We start from the raw sequence: 18,825 nt of genomic DNA, 5'->3' as shown, positions 1-18,825 counted from the left end.
AGGCCCATGCAAATGACGGGCTCGCTCATCCTGACGTCTGCGGACCATATACAGCCCGTCCAATCACATAATGCATTCCAGCGTGTATTTTCTCCCTTTCAGTTGCCCCCTCACCCGATGGGTCCGTCACGCATAATGAACGGACCCATGGGTTGACGGATCTAAAACTCGGTCATGTCTCCAGGTCACCTATGTCTGTGAACTTTTATCCGTACACTGTTGGATCAGAAGCTAATGCATTAATGTGTTGTGCCAAGTGTCATCCTGTCAATGGCCGTTGTTTTGGAACGAGGCGTCGCTTCGTCTTCCGTGCACCTCTCTTATAAATATCAATCCCCCGCCCCTCATTTCCCCACTTGTTGCTGGAAGAAATTGTCAGAGCGAGTCCGTCACACCTGTCAGAGAACAGTCTGTTCACTCACATACCCGTCGCCTGCCACATCTTGCTTCAATCTTCTGGTGAGTTATTTCATATCCGTCCTTTTTTAATTTTTTTTAGCTCTTATTTATTTCTTTACTTCATGTGCCCATCGTTCTTTCCAAACCCGTCAGAGTCTTAGGTTCTGTCATTACCTGTAGGCCATGTCTAGTGCATCGAGTAATCAGTCGGTCATTCGTGACAGGGCAGATTACGAAGGGATATACCCGTCAGGTCCCAAAGACCACGACGTCCCGAGCGGGAGTAGTCCGTCATCATCCTCCTCGTCCTCAACACATGAGGGCCTGGAGATGATCAAAATCCAAGAGGGATCAGACGACAAAGAGCCACTGGTTAGGTCCGTCGTGGGGGTTAATGGACTTAGGGAGTTCATCTTGCCCCCAGAGTGGACGGTACACGCCTTTACATCAACTATCAAGGGGGGCCATTTTAATACACTTAAGGTCCGCTACCAAATCCCAGACCACATCCCACTCCGTCTACCCTATAAGTCAGAAAAATGTTATTACGAAGGAGTTGACGGAGTGGGTGTGTACGAACAAGTGCTTAAAGCTGGCCTGAGGTTTCCGTTGAGTTCGCTACATCGCGAACTCTTAAACTACTTAGGCATATCCGTCAGCCAGGTGTCCCCTAACACCTGGAGAGTCTTTATTGCGATGGAGGTTCTGTACGGAGCCATGTCGGACGGCGGGAGGAGGCTTTCAATAAAAGAGTTCCTCCATTGCTACCATCCGGACAAGATAGACAAATCGAGGGGCATGTACAGCTTCGTCCCTAGGAGCCCCGTCCTGAAAGTCATTTATGAAACTCTAGACTCAAATAGAGACTGGAAGAGTCGTTACTTTTTTATAGAAGGAAAGGATTGGATGTGTCATCCAGGGGAGACGGATTTCATGCCTGTCGACACAGTTTGGGGCATTTTAAACCCATCTGGTATGGCCTGTCATAAATGACTCCGTGCATCTTAATAATTTTGTAATGTTTCTAACGTCCGTCCTCTATGGTGCAGTTCGACGGCATCCCCAAATTACACTTGAGGAATTCAGTTTCCTTGAGAGAATTTTTTCAAAGACAAAGCCAGAGGAGCGGACGTGGGCCAAGCTCGTCAACCTCAACACAATCCGCTGGTATTGTGACGGTCCCAAGCCCACCCTAGCGACTTTAAAGTACGAGAAACAGACCCGTCTACGTGAGTCCGTCTACCCTCATGACCTCTTTTTTTTTTTTTTTTACTGTTATTATTTGTTATTTCTTAGTCCGTCCACCTTTTTCAGAGATGGAGGATGCCAAGAGGCGAGCAGCCATAAGACTACAAGCTGCGAAGAACAAACAAACTGGAACGGACCCTATGGGGACGGGCTCCAGCAAGCAAAACTTAAAGAGGAAGTTGTCCGTGAAGGGTGACCGTCCTCCTAAGCAGCCTAAGGTCCCCCTGGAGCCGATCGTCGACTTGATGGCTGAGGGGAGTAAGTCAATCACTCCGGCCAAGCATGGTGCGGGCAAGGGGTTCATGACGGGTCCGACTGACAAGCAAAAGAAGCCACCCGTCTTGCTCCGTGAGGACTCCAAGTATGCCTTGGAAAGGTTGTCGTTGATCATTACCACCGACGACTACGAGGATCTTGGGAATCACTCAACGGAGGCGATGGGGGAGACGGGTCTCTTCAACATTGCTCAGGTAACTACTCCGTCATCCTTGGTCCATCCGTTCACCGTTCTCTTAATATTTTACTTATGCATCTTCGTTGCCCCTCAGGCTATGATCATGATGAAAGGCTTGATGGGACGGTGTCTCAACCACGAGACAACCATTGGCCGGATTCGCGGGAAAGCCAAAGTGATGGAGGAGGAGCTGCTCAATCTCAGGGCCTGGAAGTCCGTACAGGAGAAAAAGTTAAAGATGGCCAAGATGGCCCGGGACGAGGCCATCCAGCTGACGGACCATCTGAAGAGGGACCTAATGGATAAAGACAATAAAGTCCGTCAGGCCAAGGAGGACGCTGTACGCGAGTATCGTGACTCCAACGCCCTTATTGCGGAACTGAGTCTTGTCTTCAACGACGGGTTCGACGATGCTCTCTGTCAGGTGAGGAAGTTGTACCCAGAGTTAGACTTATCCACCGTCGCCGTCACTGCCCCCGAGCTGTCAACCGCCCAGCCCGCTCAATCGGAGGATACTGATGCTCTCTTCGACGAGAACATCTTTGTCCGCAAAGCTCCTATGGATCATACTGCTGCGGACAGCCAGGCCAAAGACGTTGGGGATCGTCCAGCTGAAGAGGGAGACGGAGCTGATTTGTAATATCTTAGTCTTGCTTGTAATAACTTAGTTTTTTTTTTTTTTTTTTTAATAATGTGTGGAACAATTTTTAACACCTATCATGTTTGTGGGGTTTGTATATACATTGACCATTCAGTATGTTTATTTTATGCAAGGTCCGTTGACCTTTCGCTTTACCTTCGTGGAATGCATGTTTTTATTTTTAATGTATACTTTCATGTTAAAATGAGCTCCGTTCTGCTTATATGGTTCCTCCGTTCATTACTTGCTTAACCAAAGGTCGTCATCCCTTTGGATGATTTGTGTGACTTGGAAATACCATTTGCTTTTGAACGGTTCGTTTATTAGGTAGACTTAGCTTATTGAACTCGTCCGTCATGTAGATTTTGAACCCGTCCGTCAGGTAGGCTTAGCTTATTGAACCCGTCCGTCTGGTAGCTTATTCCATCCTCCTTGGGTGATCCGTCCAACTAGAAGACGTTATCCTGGGTCCGTCCATTATGTGGACTTAGTAGTTACCGTCTATTTAGGTTGATCCGTCCACTTGTGGACGCTGCTACTTGTCCGTCCACTATCCGGATTAAAGGTTTTCATCCTCTTGGGATGGTCCGTCCATCTTGTGGATAATCTTATTTGTTCGTCCATTATCTGGACTTAGGTTTTCATCCTTTTGGGATGATCCGTCCACTTTGTGGACAGCCTCACTGGTCCGTCCATCATCTGGACTTAGGTTTTCATCCTCTTGGGATGATCCGTCCATCTTGTGGATAGCCTCATTGGTCCATCCATTATCTGGACTTAGGTTTTCATCCTCTTGGGATGATCCGTCCATCTTGTGGACAGCCTTATTGGTCCGTCCATCATCTGGACTTAGGTTTTCATCCCCTTGGGGTGATCCGTCCATCTTGTGGACAGCCTCACTGGTCCGTCCATCATCTGGACTTAGGTTTTCATCCTCTTGGGATGATCCGTCCATCTTGTGGACAGCCTTATTGGTCCGTCCATCATCTGGACTTAGGTTTTCATCCTCTTGGGATGATCCGTCCATCTTGTGGACAACCTTATTGGTCCGTCCATCTTGTGGACAACCTTATTGGTCCGTCCATCATCTGGACTAAGGTTTTCATCCCCTTGGGATGATTCGTCCATCTTGTGGACAGCCTTATTGGTCCATCCATCATCTAGACTTAGATGTTTACATCCTCTTGGGATGACCCGTCCAACTTGTGGACAGTCTTTTGAACCTTATGATATTGAATTAACTAGACTAGGCAAGAAAAATTTAGTAGTCTGAAAGAAGTCTTTATAGGAAAATGGTGCCTGCCCCCTTGAGCTTAAAAAGGCACTGGTAGAGAGATTTGTTCAAAGTAAAAGTATAGAAAAATAAAAATAGTCGTTCAAAGCAAAAACTACTGAAAACTTTAGAAATGAGCTGGAATGCTTGGGGGGGTTGATGTCCCTTCATGTCGCATCTATTGGTAGTATCTCCGTAGGTGCTCTGTGTTCCACGAGTGTTGCAGTTTCCGCCCGTCCATGGTTTTGAGGTGGTAGGTTCCCTTTCTCTGCCAAGATGAGATCTTGTAAGGTCCTTCCCAGTTTGGGTCAAGTTTTCCTTGTGAGGGATCTTTAGCCGCTCCTATTACCTTCCGAAGCACAAGGTCCCCGATCTGGAAGTCTCTGCGTCTGACTTTGGAGTTGTAATATTTTGCCATGAGGTTTTGGTATCGAGCCATCCTTTGTTCAGTTGTAGCCCGGACATCGTCGACTAGGTCTAGCTGTAGCCGCAAAGCCCCTTCGTTCTTGCCTTCATCGTAGCTCTCCACTCGATAAGTTGTAAGACCTATCTCCGCTGGAATGACAGCCTCGCTCCCGTATGCCAGCCTGAATGGTGTTTCTCCTATGGGCATTCTTGCCGTTGTACGATATGCCCACAAGATACTTGGTAACTCATCGGGCCAGATGCCTTTTGCCCCCTCGAGCCGGGTCTTGATGATTTTGAGCAAGGACCGGTTCGTGACTTCAACTTGCCCATTCGCTTGCGGATGTGCGGGTGATGAGTAGTGATTTCTGATGCCTAACTCCGAGTAAAAATCTTGGAATGCCTTGTTGTCAAACTGCTTCCCATTATCGGAGATGAGTACCCTTGGTATCCCGAATCTGCATATGATGTTTCTCCATACGAAACTTCTAATGTTTTTCTCCGTGATAGTTGCCAGAGCTTCCGCCTCGACCCACTTAGTGAAGTAGTCGATCCCTACCACCAAGAATTTTAGCTGTCGCGCGGCCGTCGGGAGAGGACCATGATGTCTAGTCCCCATTGGGCGAACGACCAAGGGGCCGTCATGGGAGTTAGTTCTTCGGTTGGTTGCCTAATCAGGTTACCAAATCTTTGGCATTTGTCGCAAGTCTTGACATAGGCTTGTGCGTCCTTCTGCATTGTAGGCCAATAGTATCCTGCTCGGATCAGTTTGTGTACTAGAGACCGCGCCCCCGAATGGTTTCCGCAGATGCCTTCATGGACCTCTCTCATTACATAGTCCGCTTCCTCGTGACCCAAACACCTTAGGTATGGTCGTGAGAATCCCCTTTTGTATAAGACGTCATTGATTATTATGAACCGCGAAGCCCGGACTTTCAACTTTCTGGCTGCGTCTTTGTTGTCTAGGAGCGTGCCTTCCTTCAGGTAGGCCATTAGTGGCGTAGTCCAATCGTATTCTGGATTTACTTCCTGCACTTTCGTCCAACTGTTAATGATTGAGGAGTTCTGGATGAACGACAGCACCCGGTCGGGGGTCGTCATGACCTCTGCGGAGGCGGCTTTCGTGAGCCGGTCAGCACATTCATTCTCCTCCCTTGGGATTTGGACGAATGTGACCTGGAGGGAGTCGATCCGTCTCCTGACTTCTTCCAAGTATTTCTTCATCTTTTCCCCCCTGCACTCATAGGCACCACTAATCTGACTGACTATCACCTGCGAATCGCAATGTATAACCATGGCCTCGGCGCCTGCTGCTTTCGCCAGGTCTAATCCTGCCAACAATGCCTCATATTTGGCCTCATTATTGGTCGTCGGGAAGTCCAATCGGATTATGCACTCGATTTTGTCTCCGTCAGGGGTTTGAATTACTACATCGGCGCCTCCAGCTTGCCTGTTTGATGATCCATCCATGTGGATGTTCCATTGTCTAAGGGCTTGTGGCTCCTGCTGCTCCGTTTGCGTGTATTCGGCGATGAAGTCAGCCACTGCTTGGCCCTTTATTACGGTTCGCGGACAGTAGTGAATGTCAAACTCGCTCAGCTCTATCGCCCACAGGGCCATTCGTCCAGCTGCTTCGGGGCTGCTTATTGCCCTTTTTAAGGGCTGATTTGTTAGGACGATGATGCTCTGGGCTTGGAAATATGGTTTCAGTTTTCGGGCTGCGGTTATCAGCGCGAAGGCGAGCTTTTCCATTTGGGGGTACCTTTCTTCAGCCCCCGGAACCCCCTGCTTATGAAATAGACGGATCGCTGCGTCCCTTCCTCTTCCCTTACTAGGGCCGCGCTTACTGCCACCTGCGAAGCTGCTAGGTATAAGTAGAGGTCTTCCCCTGGTTTGGATGGGCTGAGCAAGGGTGGCGAGGCAAGGTATTTCTTCAGATCTTCAAATGCCTTCTTGCACTCCTCCGTCCACTCGAATGATTTCTTTAGGACGCAGAAGAACGGTAGACACCTGTCCGTTGCTTTTGAGACGAACCTGTTCAAGGCGGCAACTCTGCCGTTCAAGCTCTGTACGTCCTTTGCTGTCCTTGGTGGTTCAAGCTCCATGATGGCCCGTATTTTCTCTGGATTGATCTCTATTCCTCTTTGGGACACCATAAAACCTAAGAATTTTCCTGCTGTTACCCCGAATACACACTTGCCCAGATTTAGTTTCATGTTGTATGTCCGTAGGGTATCGAATGTCTCCTGGAGGTCGCTCAGGTGATCTTTTTCGAATGGGCTCTTGACCAGCATGTCGTCAACGTAGACCTGTACGTTCCTCCCTATCTGGTGTGCGAACATCTTGTCCATTAATTTTTGGTATGTTGCCCCGGCGTTCTTGAGTCTGAACGGCATCACCTTATAGCAAAAGAGGCCTTGGTTGGTGACGAAGGACGTTTTCTCCTGATCAGGTTCCTCCATCTTGATCTGGTTATAGCCCGAGAAGGCATCCATAAAACTTAGGAGTTGGTGTCTGGCCGTGGAGTCGACCAGTGCATCTATCCGCGGGAGGGGGTAGCTATCCTTTGGGCATGCTTTGTAAAGGTTAGTGAAGTCGATGCACATTCGCCACTTTTCACTAGCCTTCTTGACCATGACCACGTTCGCCAACCACTCTGGGTAATATACTTCCCTAATGAAACCCGCCTCGAGTAGTTTTCTGACCTCTTGCGCTATTGCTCTGTCCCGTTCAGGAGCGAACACTCGCTTTTTCTGCCGGACTGGTGGGGTTGAAAGGTTCACGTTCAGCTTGTGTACTATGACAGAGGGATCGATCCCGGGCATGTCTTCGTGGTTCCATGCGAAAACGTCTTGGTTCCTCCTGAGGAATGTTATGAGGGCCTGGCGCACAGGCTGGCAGGCCAATGTTCCTATTCTGGTTGTTCGTTCTGGTTTGGATTCGTTGAGTGTTACCACCTCCAGCTCTTCGACCGGTTCAGTGACCGTCCGCTGTTCTTCTATGCACATCGCCTGATGGTGATCTTCCATTTCTAGCATGGCAATGTAGCATTCTCGGGCGGTTGCCTGATTCCCTCGCAATTCCCCAATCTCGTAGTCCGTTGGGAATTTGATCATCAGATGGTATGTTGATGTTGCCGCTTTCCATGAGTTGAGTGTGGGCCGTCCGAGAATACCATTGTAAGGAAGGAGCAGTCCACCATGAGGAACATTACATTCCTAGTAAGTACTTGCGGGTAATCGCCCACCGTTACAGGTAGTGTGATGGAGCCTATTCGGAATACCCTGGTCCCTCCGAAACCGACAAGTGGAGCGCTCGCCGGCATCAATCATGCTCTGTCTATCCCCATTTGCTGGAATGCTGGATAGTATAGAATGTCTGCTGAGCTGCCGTTGTCGATTAGTACTCGGTGGACGTTGTAGTCCCCCACACGTATGCTGACGACCAGCGCATCGTCATGTGGATGATGGAGTCTCCTTGCATCTTCTTCGGTGAATCCAATGATAGGGCTCTCCACCCGTGTGGTATTATCCTTATGTCTCCGATGGGGGATCTAGGACGCTCGTTATCCCGTCGGGGGGGCGGCTCTTGGCGATTATGATCCGTTTTCTCTTTGTTGACAAATTTCTGTAGCTTCCCTTGTCTAATGAGGGCTTCAATCTGCTGCTTTAGGTCGTAGCAATCGGCCGTGTCGTGGCCATGATCTCGATGGAAATGACAATATTTGTCTCGCGGCCGTTTGCTTGGGTCGCTCTTTAGTTTTCCCGAGAATGTTAGTGTCTCCTCGTCTTTGATTTGCATCAAAACTTGGTCAATCGGGGCGTTCAGGGGGGTGAAACTTGTGAACCTCCCGCTCGGGGGCTTAGGGAGCCTTTCGTCCCTTCTGTCTCCTGTCCTTGGTCTTTTCTGCCCTTGGTCTTGGCACACGTCCACCTGGCGTTCCCTTTTCCTGGGCCTTTCCTCCCGTGCAAGTAGCGCGTCTTCCGCGTTCATGTACTTGGTGGCCCTGTAGAGTACTTCTGACATGGTTTTGGGGTCATTTTTGTATAGTGAGAACAAAAACTTGCCCTTCCGCAATCCGTTCGTGAAAGCTGCCACCAGTATCTTGTTGTCAGCTTCATCAATTGAGAGTGCTTCCTTATTGAAGCGGGTTATGTAGGATCTTAGCGTCTCGTCTTCTCTCTACCTAATGCTCATTAAGCATGCTGTGGACTTCTTGTACCTGTGTCCCTCTATGAAGTGCGAGGTGAACTGAGCGCTTAGTTCTTTGAAAGTGCTGATGGAGTTCGGTGTCAGCCGACTGAACCAAATCCTCGTAGGACCCTTCAGTGTGGTTGGGAAGGCCCTACACATGATTTCGTCCGGTACCCGTTGTAGATGCATCAAGGTCTTGAATGTCTCCAAGTGGTCTAGGGGATCCTTGACCCCATCATAGCTCTCTATTTGCGGCATCCGAAACTTGTGTGGTAGGGGGAAGGAATTGACGGGGCCAGTGAATGGAGAGTCGGTCCGGTTCACTAGGTCGTCCAGATCGCTGGACACTCGCCCCTTTAGGGCGTTCATCATGACTTCCATCTGTTCTTTCATCGCCTGCATCTCTGCGAACATAGGCGGAGTCGTTGCATCCGTGAGGGATAGGAGGCTCATGTTCTGTCGTTCTGGCCTGCTTGGGGCGTTACTCCCTTCAGGCCCTTCTCGTTCTCTTTGCATGGCGCTGGTGCCTTCCTGATCCTCCCTCTGGTTGTGGGGTGTTGTGTTTCTTTGACGCAGCTGTTCTTGTAGGTCATGATTTTGTTTGGTGAGACGCTCCACGGCCGCAGTGAGGGTCCGAACCTGTCTTTCGAGTGCGGTCGTGGGTAGTCCCTCTCCTTGGATGTCGTTGGTTGTTGCCATCGAGCGAGTGAGCACCATGCAACTCTTCTGTCTCAGGGATGAAGCAACGTCTGACTGCTTTCTTCTTACGTGATTCCCACAGACGGCGCCAACTGATGAAGCTGAGAAGTTCACCAATAAGTCGCGCAATGCTCTTTTCGCTTGTATGTTAACCTGCACGAAACAAAGGAGAAAACCTATCAAAGGGCACCGGTGTGGTGCCGGCCAAATACCCTCCGAAGGTCAAGTCAGAAAGTATTCTTACAACTCTAGAGTGCTAGAGAGGGTAAAATCATGCGTACCTTAGTTTGTGAGGGTATTGGGGCTTTTATAGTAGTAGAAGGTTGACATCTCTTTCTTGGTGCGGAAGTCTTTTCCTTATAGGACTCTCCTTGTAGAATCCTAAACGTGATGGACAGATCGCCTCCTTATAGAGAAGATCTTTACCAAATATATAAGATTTCCGGAGTCCTACTAGCGCAAGGACTCTGTTTAGGCCCTTATGAGAGTGGGTCAAAATATCCCCCATGAGGGGTCCAACAGGCCCATGGCCAACCAGCCCACCTTCCTTCACTATGTCCGTATTCGGTCCGTTCACATGAGATCCGTCCATTGGAGGCCCGTGCAAATGACGGGCTCGCTCATCCTGACGTCTGCAGACCATATACGGCCCGTCCAATCACATAAGGCATTCCAGCGTGTATTTTCTCCCTTTCATAGCCCAACTTAATCAAGTAAATTGACACAATTCATTCATTCGATACTATGTATAACTATATGTACAAAGTTTTGTTTTTATATAATGTGTTCTATATTTTATTCCTTATAGAATTCATCTACTACCCAAATGAGATCATTGATTTATAATTCCAAGCAACTAGATTACAAATATAGCCAATAGGTAAATTTAGAAATTATTGTGGCATACTTGTTTTATCAATAGTGCCATTTATTTCTTGTTCTCAAGGATTACTTACTTTATACATTTATTTTTCTTTAAATTAGGTTGTCAACCATATAGAAAAGTTACAGAAGTAAGACATGGGCAATGGCCACAATGAACTAAGTAAGAGAATTCATAAGGTATTTTTTTTATTATAGTTGATATTAATTGGGATTGGGTTCATTTTTGTTTCATTCTAATTGATGAAATGTTTTAAATGTTTCTAGGGGGAAAATTCCATGCTACCATCGGTATAAATTTGCTCTAGGCTGCCTTTTGGCATAGTTTGGTATATCTTGTGTCTAAATATGGCAGATGAATCTTTTCATATGTCCACTCTTTTGTAACTAGAGTTGGAAAAGGAAGAGCTAGATCTAGATATGAAAAAGTTAGAATTGGAGCTAGAGCTAGGATTGGAAGAGCTAAAACATGAGATATATGATGTGTACTTGGATCAACATTTGATGGATTTCTTTTTTTTTTTTTTTTTTTTTTTTTTGTTAGGACTTCATATTATTAGGATATGTTAGTGCTAGATTGAGGTTGATTGTGGTCACTCTTTTGTAAGCTCTCCATGAGTTTCTTTTTTGTGTTGGTATAGCCATTGTGTACTCATGAGGCAATTTTGTAATGACCAACTTAATATTATGCCAATGTTATGATGAATCCATATTGATCTTTTTAATTTTAGTTGATAAGACCATTGTGTCTATTAAGTTCAATTTTTAATTTTGGGCTGTAGGCTCTGCAATAAGCAAAATTGTTTTTGCATAATTTTGGACAAACTTTTGTTATTGCAAAACTGTTACTATACAAGGAAACTGCCACTTTTGTATAGATAAAAGGAATCTAGTATAATGAACACCCTCTATCTTTTGAAAATTACTTTTTTCAATTGGTGCAAATATTTCACAACGACCAAACTTCCTCATGAAGCAGTGTATTCAATTTCCATTACAAAATGGTAAAACTAGTAGCCATTTCAATTTTCATTACAATAAACAAGAGACAAGGCTTACCAATATCTCAAACAATTGTCATTACAATATATCACAATCACCAAACTACAATTCATCCACAATTTCACCTATTCTAAATACAAGGACTATCCTTGTCTTTTTTGCTTTCACTAAATAGGCTAAAATGACCACAAAAACAACAAAAAACTTAATGCCAAATAAACAAGTAGTCCTTCTCCCTCCACTAATGCATAATTTAAATCTCAGCACTCATTCTTTTCCTCATGATGTTCTTTTACTCCAAATTCATCAATTGGATGTCCATGACAGACTCGTTATCTTCTAAATCAACAACATTCTTCTTACATGCATAGGTGCTTTGGCACAAATTTCATTATCGATTCTCAAGAAGAAATTGCACTATTGAACTGTCTGCAATTTTGTAAAAATGCAAATAAACTTTACGTAGTCCTCTTACTCAGCCATGAAACACTATGACAAACTTTAAGTAGTCCTCTTACTCAACAATGAAACTGGTCTAACATAAGATCAAAAGCAACATTTTTAACATTGATTGAAATATTCTGAATATATTAAAATTTTAAAATCATCCCCTCTAACATAATAAACCATAAAATTTTAAGAAAATATGAATATAGTTTAATTACACACTAACTGGCAAAAAAATAAGCAAAACAACTACCATCATCTAAAATAACACATCAGCTCAAGGCAAAGCCGTAAATCACAATGCATTGGAACCAAAGCTTTTAACAGGTATTTTCTCAAACATTATCTGTGCATTTCAAAAACAACATTAAAATCAAATCAAATATAAATCAACCACATTTGGGCTAGAGAGAGAGATGAGAAAGCCTTAAGATAGGAGGTCACATGGGCAAGCACAGCTGGTGGTGGTGGTGGTGTAGGTCTCGGTGGCTGATGCAACCATGGAGATTCAGCCATGGGTGTCCCACAAAAAAGTATGGTAGAAACAGAGATTTTAAAGTTTGGTGAAGTTGAGGAAAAAAATCGAGAAAGTGAGATGAAGAGAAGAGAAAAGGGAGAAAATGGAGAGAGATATGGATTCTGAAATTTGCAGCACATTAATTAAACTCAAATCTAAGAGCTTTGTATTCCTTTGTGTCCGCCGTTATCTTCTACAAGTTCTATTGAGAGCTTTGTGTTGCTGTCAATATTGTCTATGGCTTTTAAGCCTTTGTCCTCTACTGAGAACCCTATATCCATTACTTATTGTTGTGCAGATAGCACCCTTGGACTCAAATCAATAATAGTAAATAAGCAGAAATTAAATAACAAGCACACACAAAGAACACAAGAATTTACATGGTTTGGCAAACTGCCTACCTCCACGGAGACAACAAGAGATATTTCACTATAAAAATAGGGAGATACAATAGTGTACAAGAACACTCTCAAAAAACCTAAATCCTAATACACCCTAACTCTCTTTCACTCACAAGGCAAGAAAATACTATTATTCTTTTTAGGAATTCTCTTTTTTTTTTTTTTTTTTTGCTGTAACTAATAACATATATATATATATAATACTATTATTCTTTTTAGGAATTCTCTTTTTTTTTTTTTTTTTTGCTGTAACTAATAACATATATATATATATATAGATATATGTTAAGTCGGCTACAGGTCTCCTAATATAACAAGAATTCAGTCAACTTGTGTTGACTTGAGCTTGGCAATACAAGCCACACAACCTACATCAACAAATCTCCACCTTGGCTTGAATTGATCAAGCTACACGAGTAAACTCCTCCATCGCCTCCACCTTAGCCCTTAAGGGCTTACAAGCTACAAACATTAACCAAGTCCAAGTAGCCCTTGAACTTGTCTGTTGGAACTGGATTTGTCAACATACTAGAGGATTCCCAAGTCTTATTCTTCTGTAATGACTCCATCTCTTCTACATCCCTGTAAGACAATGGATCTCCACTGCTAGTTAAGAGAGCAATGCTAACCATGTCTTCAAAGCCATATATCTGTGGTGCTTTGTGAACCTGCTTCTCTCTACCTTTAGCAATTGAATAAGACTCTTTTTGTTGCTGCTGTGGATCAATCTCAGCATCACCCTTAAAAAAATAAATATATAATATATTTTAAATATATATTAAATATGAGTGGGTCAGGTCGGGTTTGGCGGGTTTGTAATTTTATGACCCAAATCCAACCTAACCCGCTATAAAAAAATAAAATAAATAAAAAATTGTAACCTAACCGAACCCATTAAGCCTTAAAAACCGACCCAACCCGGCAAGTCAGGTTGGGTCGGGTCGGGTTTGGCGAATCGGTACATTTTTTGCACACCCATAATCAAAAGAAGTACGAAGCAACGCTAACAAGAGTAATGCTTTATCTCCATCCTCATAATTCACCCTAAAACTTGACAGTTGGGTGTTCAACATGTTAAATGTGTTAAGATACTCCAACAGATCTAAACCTTCCTTTATATGCAAACTATACAGTTGATTCTTCACGTACAACTTGTTCATCAGATTTTTTCTCATATAAAGATCTTCTAGTTTTTCCCAAACCTCCTTTGCGGTCTTTGCTTCTAGGATGTTATGAATGACCTCATCACCTAGGTTGAGACGAATAGCACTAGCTACTTTCTCATCCATCTCTACCCATTCTACATCCTTCATCGTTTCCGGTTTCTTCTCCTTCCCAAGCAAGGCTTTATGAACTCCTTGTTGAATTAGGAGATCCTTCATCCGCCTTTGCCAAAGTGAAAAATTTCCCTTACCACAAAACTTCTCTACATCATACTTTGTGCTTGACATCTTTACTATATTCAAAGGATTGAATCCTAACCTGGCTCTGATATCACTTGTTGTGCAGATAGCACCCCAAGACTCAAATCAATAATAGTAAATAAGCAGAAATTAAATAACAAGCACACACAAAGAACACAAGAATTTACGTGGTTCAGCAAACTGCCTACCTCCATAGAGACGACGGAGAAATTTCACTATAAAAATAGGGAGATATAATAATGCACAAGAATACTCTAAGAAACTCAAATTCCAATACACCCTAACTCTCTCTCACCCACAAGACAAGAAAATACTATTCTTCTTTTTATGCGACTGCTAGATTTTTTTTTTTTTAGGAATTCTCTTTTTTTTTTTTTTTGCTGTAACTACTAACATACACACACACACACACATATATATATATATATGTTAAGTCAGCTACAAGTCTCCTAATATAACAAGAATTCGGTCAACTTGTGTTGACTTGGGCTCGGCAATACAAGCCACATGGCCCACATCAACACTTATTTTACTGATATGGGCTCAAACATTTTAACTGAGAGTTCATGAGGCCAGGTGTGAATATTTTGAAGGAGCGCCCCTATTAAAATTTTCCAAACGGTAACAGATGTTAACAAATAATAAGAGCTGGCAGTCCTGTCGAGGTAAGTAATTTTTAATGTGCTGGCATACTCATATTGGCTAGGAATACAAGGCCAGCCAATTGGATTTAGTTTAGGAAGTGGCGCGTTTCTTACACGCGGATTCAGATTTGCCTATACCCGCGGGTTAAAAATGCGGCTTTAGAGGCCGTTTGGATTCGGCGTCTAGTGTCTGCGTTTTGATTTTTTTTTTTTTTTTTTTTTTTTTTTTTTTTTGGTTTTCAAGCATTTCAGGTGTAGTGCGGCTACTGTTCATTGAACAGTAGCCGCATTATTTGACTTTCAGCTAGTGAACAGTGCACTGAGTACTATTTACGGGTCCCACAATTCTTAATTTTTATCAACTTTTTTATTAAAAATGGGTCCTACGTACTATTTACACATTTTAATATTATTTTGCTACAGTGTTTTCAGTTTTTAGTTTTCAGCTGAATCCAAACGGAGCCTTAGGCTTTGTATAAATAGCGTACTCAAAAAATTTCCAGCCCTACCTCCCATCGCACATCAGCCTCCATCTCTCCGGTCTCAAGCCCTCACTCTCCATCTCTCCCATCTGTCTACGTCTGAATTCTCTCTTGTTTCTCTTCTCCCTCATCGGTGACCAAGGTCTGGGAGAGCATGAGCTCATTTGGATTTTCTGGTGGTGGTAAGGAGGTTGTCGAGTAAGGATGGGTATGGATTTTATGGGTTGCTACGATTTTGTGGGTATGAAAGTTTGTGGGTTTTCGGTTCACTGTGCCACTGCATACTCCCTGAGGCCCTTAAAGCCACCACTGTATGCCATGACCCTGATTTCCAAGGATATGAGAACGAAAAGAAGAAACTGAGGAAACTCATTTAGTTGTTTGTCAGCAATCTCAATGCATCAGAGGGAAGTATCAATCTCAATGCATCAGAGGAGTGCATTTAGTTGTTTATCACCGTTGTGTTCTTGTTGTTGTTAGTGTACTATGTGTATATTTTCCTTTTGATCAAATTAAAAGAAGCTGTCTTTGGTGCTGTATTTGACCACTAATTGTTATATTCAAATAATGGAATAAATTTTTTTGTTTTCTTTATTGATACTCTGTTCTTTAATTGGTATGATTTATTTTATTGTATTCGGCCTTTAAATTTGCGGCAACTTTGTCTCTTATTATTGCAGTTTATGGAGGCAGTTATTGGGTTGCGAGCGGGTTCCCAGGTATATCATAGCTTATTCGCACTCTTGAGAATGCTTTATAATATTATATTGTTTCCTTAATGAATTGCATGAATTTAATTGGGGGATGCTTCATAATGGTAGTGATTTTGTGAGTATATAATATAGTTAGGAAGAATGTTATGAGTAGATGCCTTATATATTTTGTGGGGGTTTCATGGTAGCTACATATCTGCCTACATAATAATTTGTCTGCATAATGATCTGCCTACATAAGGACTATTTGGAATACACAGGGTGTGTAACCAACCAATCCTATAAACACAGTATATGCTATTTTTTTCGGGCCTTGATTCATTGGTTTGATATTATTGTGAGAATGTACAATGGAGGAAACTCATTTTACTCTTTTTGCACTGGTCATTTACAGGCAATAGCTAATCTAAGATTAAAAACAATAGATTTTTTTAGCTAATAAGAATTTATTAGTAAGTATCCCAAATAGTTTTCTTCCATTATATTAGTTACATAGCTATATGTCACACCAGTAGCTAGTCTAGTAGCAGTTGTTTTAATAATTTGTAATTTTCTTAAATGTTAAGTTTTTATTTCTTGTGCACGATTGCAGTGATGGCTCGACCACCAAGGAATCATAAAAAGAAAATTTTAGTTGTGTTGCTACATCAATTAGATTTACTATGTCAAATGTGGATGATGTTAGTGCACATGTGTGCAATAGTGATTCTTTCTAGGAATAGGAGAGTTGGAAGAATTGGAGGTTGGGGTGACCAAATATTGGAGAGAGCAAATGTGAGAGTTGTAAATATGAATCAAATGGTTTGGATGGATGACACAGCATCCATAAACAATGTACGAATGGACAGGAGAGCATTTAGAAAACTTTGTGACATGCTCCACATACATGGGGGTTTGAGGCCATCTAGGAATATGGAAATGGATGAGATGGTAGCGTCTTTTCTACATGTACTTGCACATCTTGCAAAAAATAGAGTTGTAGCACGACAATTAGCTCAGTCAGGTGAGAGTATAAGTAGAAACTTCAATGTTCTATTGCATGATGTCCTTCATCTTCATAGCATCCTTTTTAAGAAACCAGAGCGCCTATAATTACTTTGCAAGAATGGTTTTGTCAGCAACATTACTTTGAATAAATTGTTTACAAAATTAATGGTTAAATTAACTAAAAGCTCGTTATATTCTAATTTTATGCTAGCAAGTGGCATCTGATATGGGACCTGGTGGTACCTTTTATTTATTTATTTATTTTTTAAAGAATGGATAATGCATTTGTGGGGTATCATTTTATTTAGCTTTCTTTATATGTGATAAAAGTTTCCAACAATCATGCCTCTTTGATAAGTTTTCATATATAAAGTCCTGATTGCATTATCCAGGTTACAAATTTTTATTTCACAATTAGAATTCACTTTCTATTGCTAATCTTTGAAGTAATAAAAATATTAGGGTGAAAAAATAAACACTTAGCCACATTATTTTATATGCTTTTGACTCAATGGTGGGTATTTTCTTTTGGCAAAAATAGCAAGATTGAAGTACTAATTAATCTACAATCGGATACCAATACACTTTTAAAGAGAACCACACATTATGCTAAATAGGCTTGATTTGTTCAGTTGTTCAATGCACTAGTATTTAACGAAGAGAATATATCTTATATAGTAGCATTCCCGATTAGTGCAATGTGTCAAAATAGATATATAATGTGTTAGGTCACCTTTAAAAAGCATACTTTTCTTGTCTTTAATTTTCATTTGGCTTTCTGTTTTCTTGAATTGATCTGGTTGTGAATCAAGTTATGAGAAAATTTCCACCAGATAATTGGATAAACCCTATAATCCTACTTTTTTTCTCAACCTGGCCAGATGCTCCAAGATCTACTTAGTAACTCTTTGATTTTTTTTTTTTTTTTTTTTCTCAGTTGATAAGTTGTTTTCATATTTTAGTTATAACACGAAAATGAGTTTGAAAGAATTTTGTTGTTTAACTCACATATAAATTATTAATATTTCTTGTAATTCAGCTGGTATGGCTTAGAGAGAGTCATGCATGAGCATTCCATTAATCTTCTAACACCTCCTTCTTTGTCTCTATTGTATGATATATTTAAAACTCTATATTAATCACTTAATTCGAAACTTAAAAAGGGATAATCGGCATTAAGGAATGTACTCCCCCACCATTGTGATCAGCGATAACATTTTGCATGTCAATATTCTGATATATGCAACTTGTTATTCAGTGAAATTCCCAGAATGACGACACTAACTTAACGTAGTCAAGATGATGGTTAATTAGGTACATTTACATATGCTACAGTACAACTTGCTCTTCAATGTGCAAAAAGCCCCTTAAGTCATTGTCAAGTAATCATAAAGGATAAGTTTGGAATGCACTGAGATATCTTCTTCCTAAACAATGATCTATAAATAGACACCAGTTGGAGCTCAAGTTCCTCAAAGCAAAGCCTCATATTAACTCACTTCACAAGCTTCAAAACATACATACTAACATTTTCCTACTTTTTCAAACTTCATAACAATGGATGTGGTGACAGGGTTGGTGGCTGAAAAGCCAGTAGTGATCTTCAGCAAGAGCTCTTGTTGCATGAGCCACTCCATAAATTCACTAATATGTAGCTTTGGGGCAAACCCTACAGTCTATGAGCTTGATCAGATACCAAATGGAAGGCAAATTGAAAGAGCACTGTTGCAGTTGGGGTGTCAATCAAGCGTACCAGCTGTGTTCATTGGGCAAGAGTTCATTGGTGGTGCAAATGAGGTTATGAGCCTCCAAGTAAGGAATGAACTGGTCCCATTACTCATAAAGTCCAAAGCTATATGGATTTGGAATAAAAGTAAGTAACTTCTGCATCGAATTTCAACACCATGTTTCTATTATATAATGCTACTAGGGCTTGAATAAGTGGTGTTTTGTAACTCTACTTGTACTCTTTCTTTTTGGCTGAGTGGAATAACAATCTTTTTTTTTTCTCAAA

The 18,825-nt window shown here is 42.3% G+C and overlaps 2 protein-coding genes across 2 annotated transcripts; one reads left to right on the top strand and one right to left on the bottom strand.

Moving 5' to 3' along the window:
• Positions 1–3,300: 3,300 nt before the first annotated feature.
• LOC136069592 (uncharacterized) lies at positions 3,301–3,768 on the bottom strand. Its single transcript, XM_065778296.1, has one exon. It carries the CDS (start codon positions 3,766–3,768, stop codon positions 3,301–3,303), a length of 468 nt encoding a protein of 155 aa, XP_065634368.1.
• An 11,319-nt stretch (positions 3,769–15,087) lies between these two features.
• Positions 15,088–18,825, top strand: LOC112010614 (monothiol glutaredoxin-S6). The gene has a single exon (XM_065778313.1). It carries the CDS (start codon positions 18,369–18,371, stop codon positions 18,690–18,692), a length of 324 nt encoding a protein of 107 aa, XP_065634385.1. The 5' UTR covers positions 15,088–18,368; the 3' UTR covers positions 18,693–18,825.

This window comes from Quercus suber, unplaced genomic scaffold (assembly GCF_002906115.3).
Source record: "Quercus suber isolate HL8 unplaced genomic scaffold, Cork oak 2.0 scaffold_179, whole genome shotgun sequence".
NCBI classification, from domain to species: domain Eukaryota; kingdom Viridiplantae; phylum Streptophyta; class Magnoliopsida; order Fagales; family Fagaceae; genus Quercus; species Quercus suber.
The sequence above is the reverse complement of the archived record's forward strand: the minus strand, read 5'-3'. Positions and strand labels throughout refer to the sequence as shown.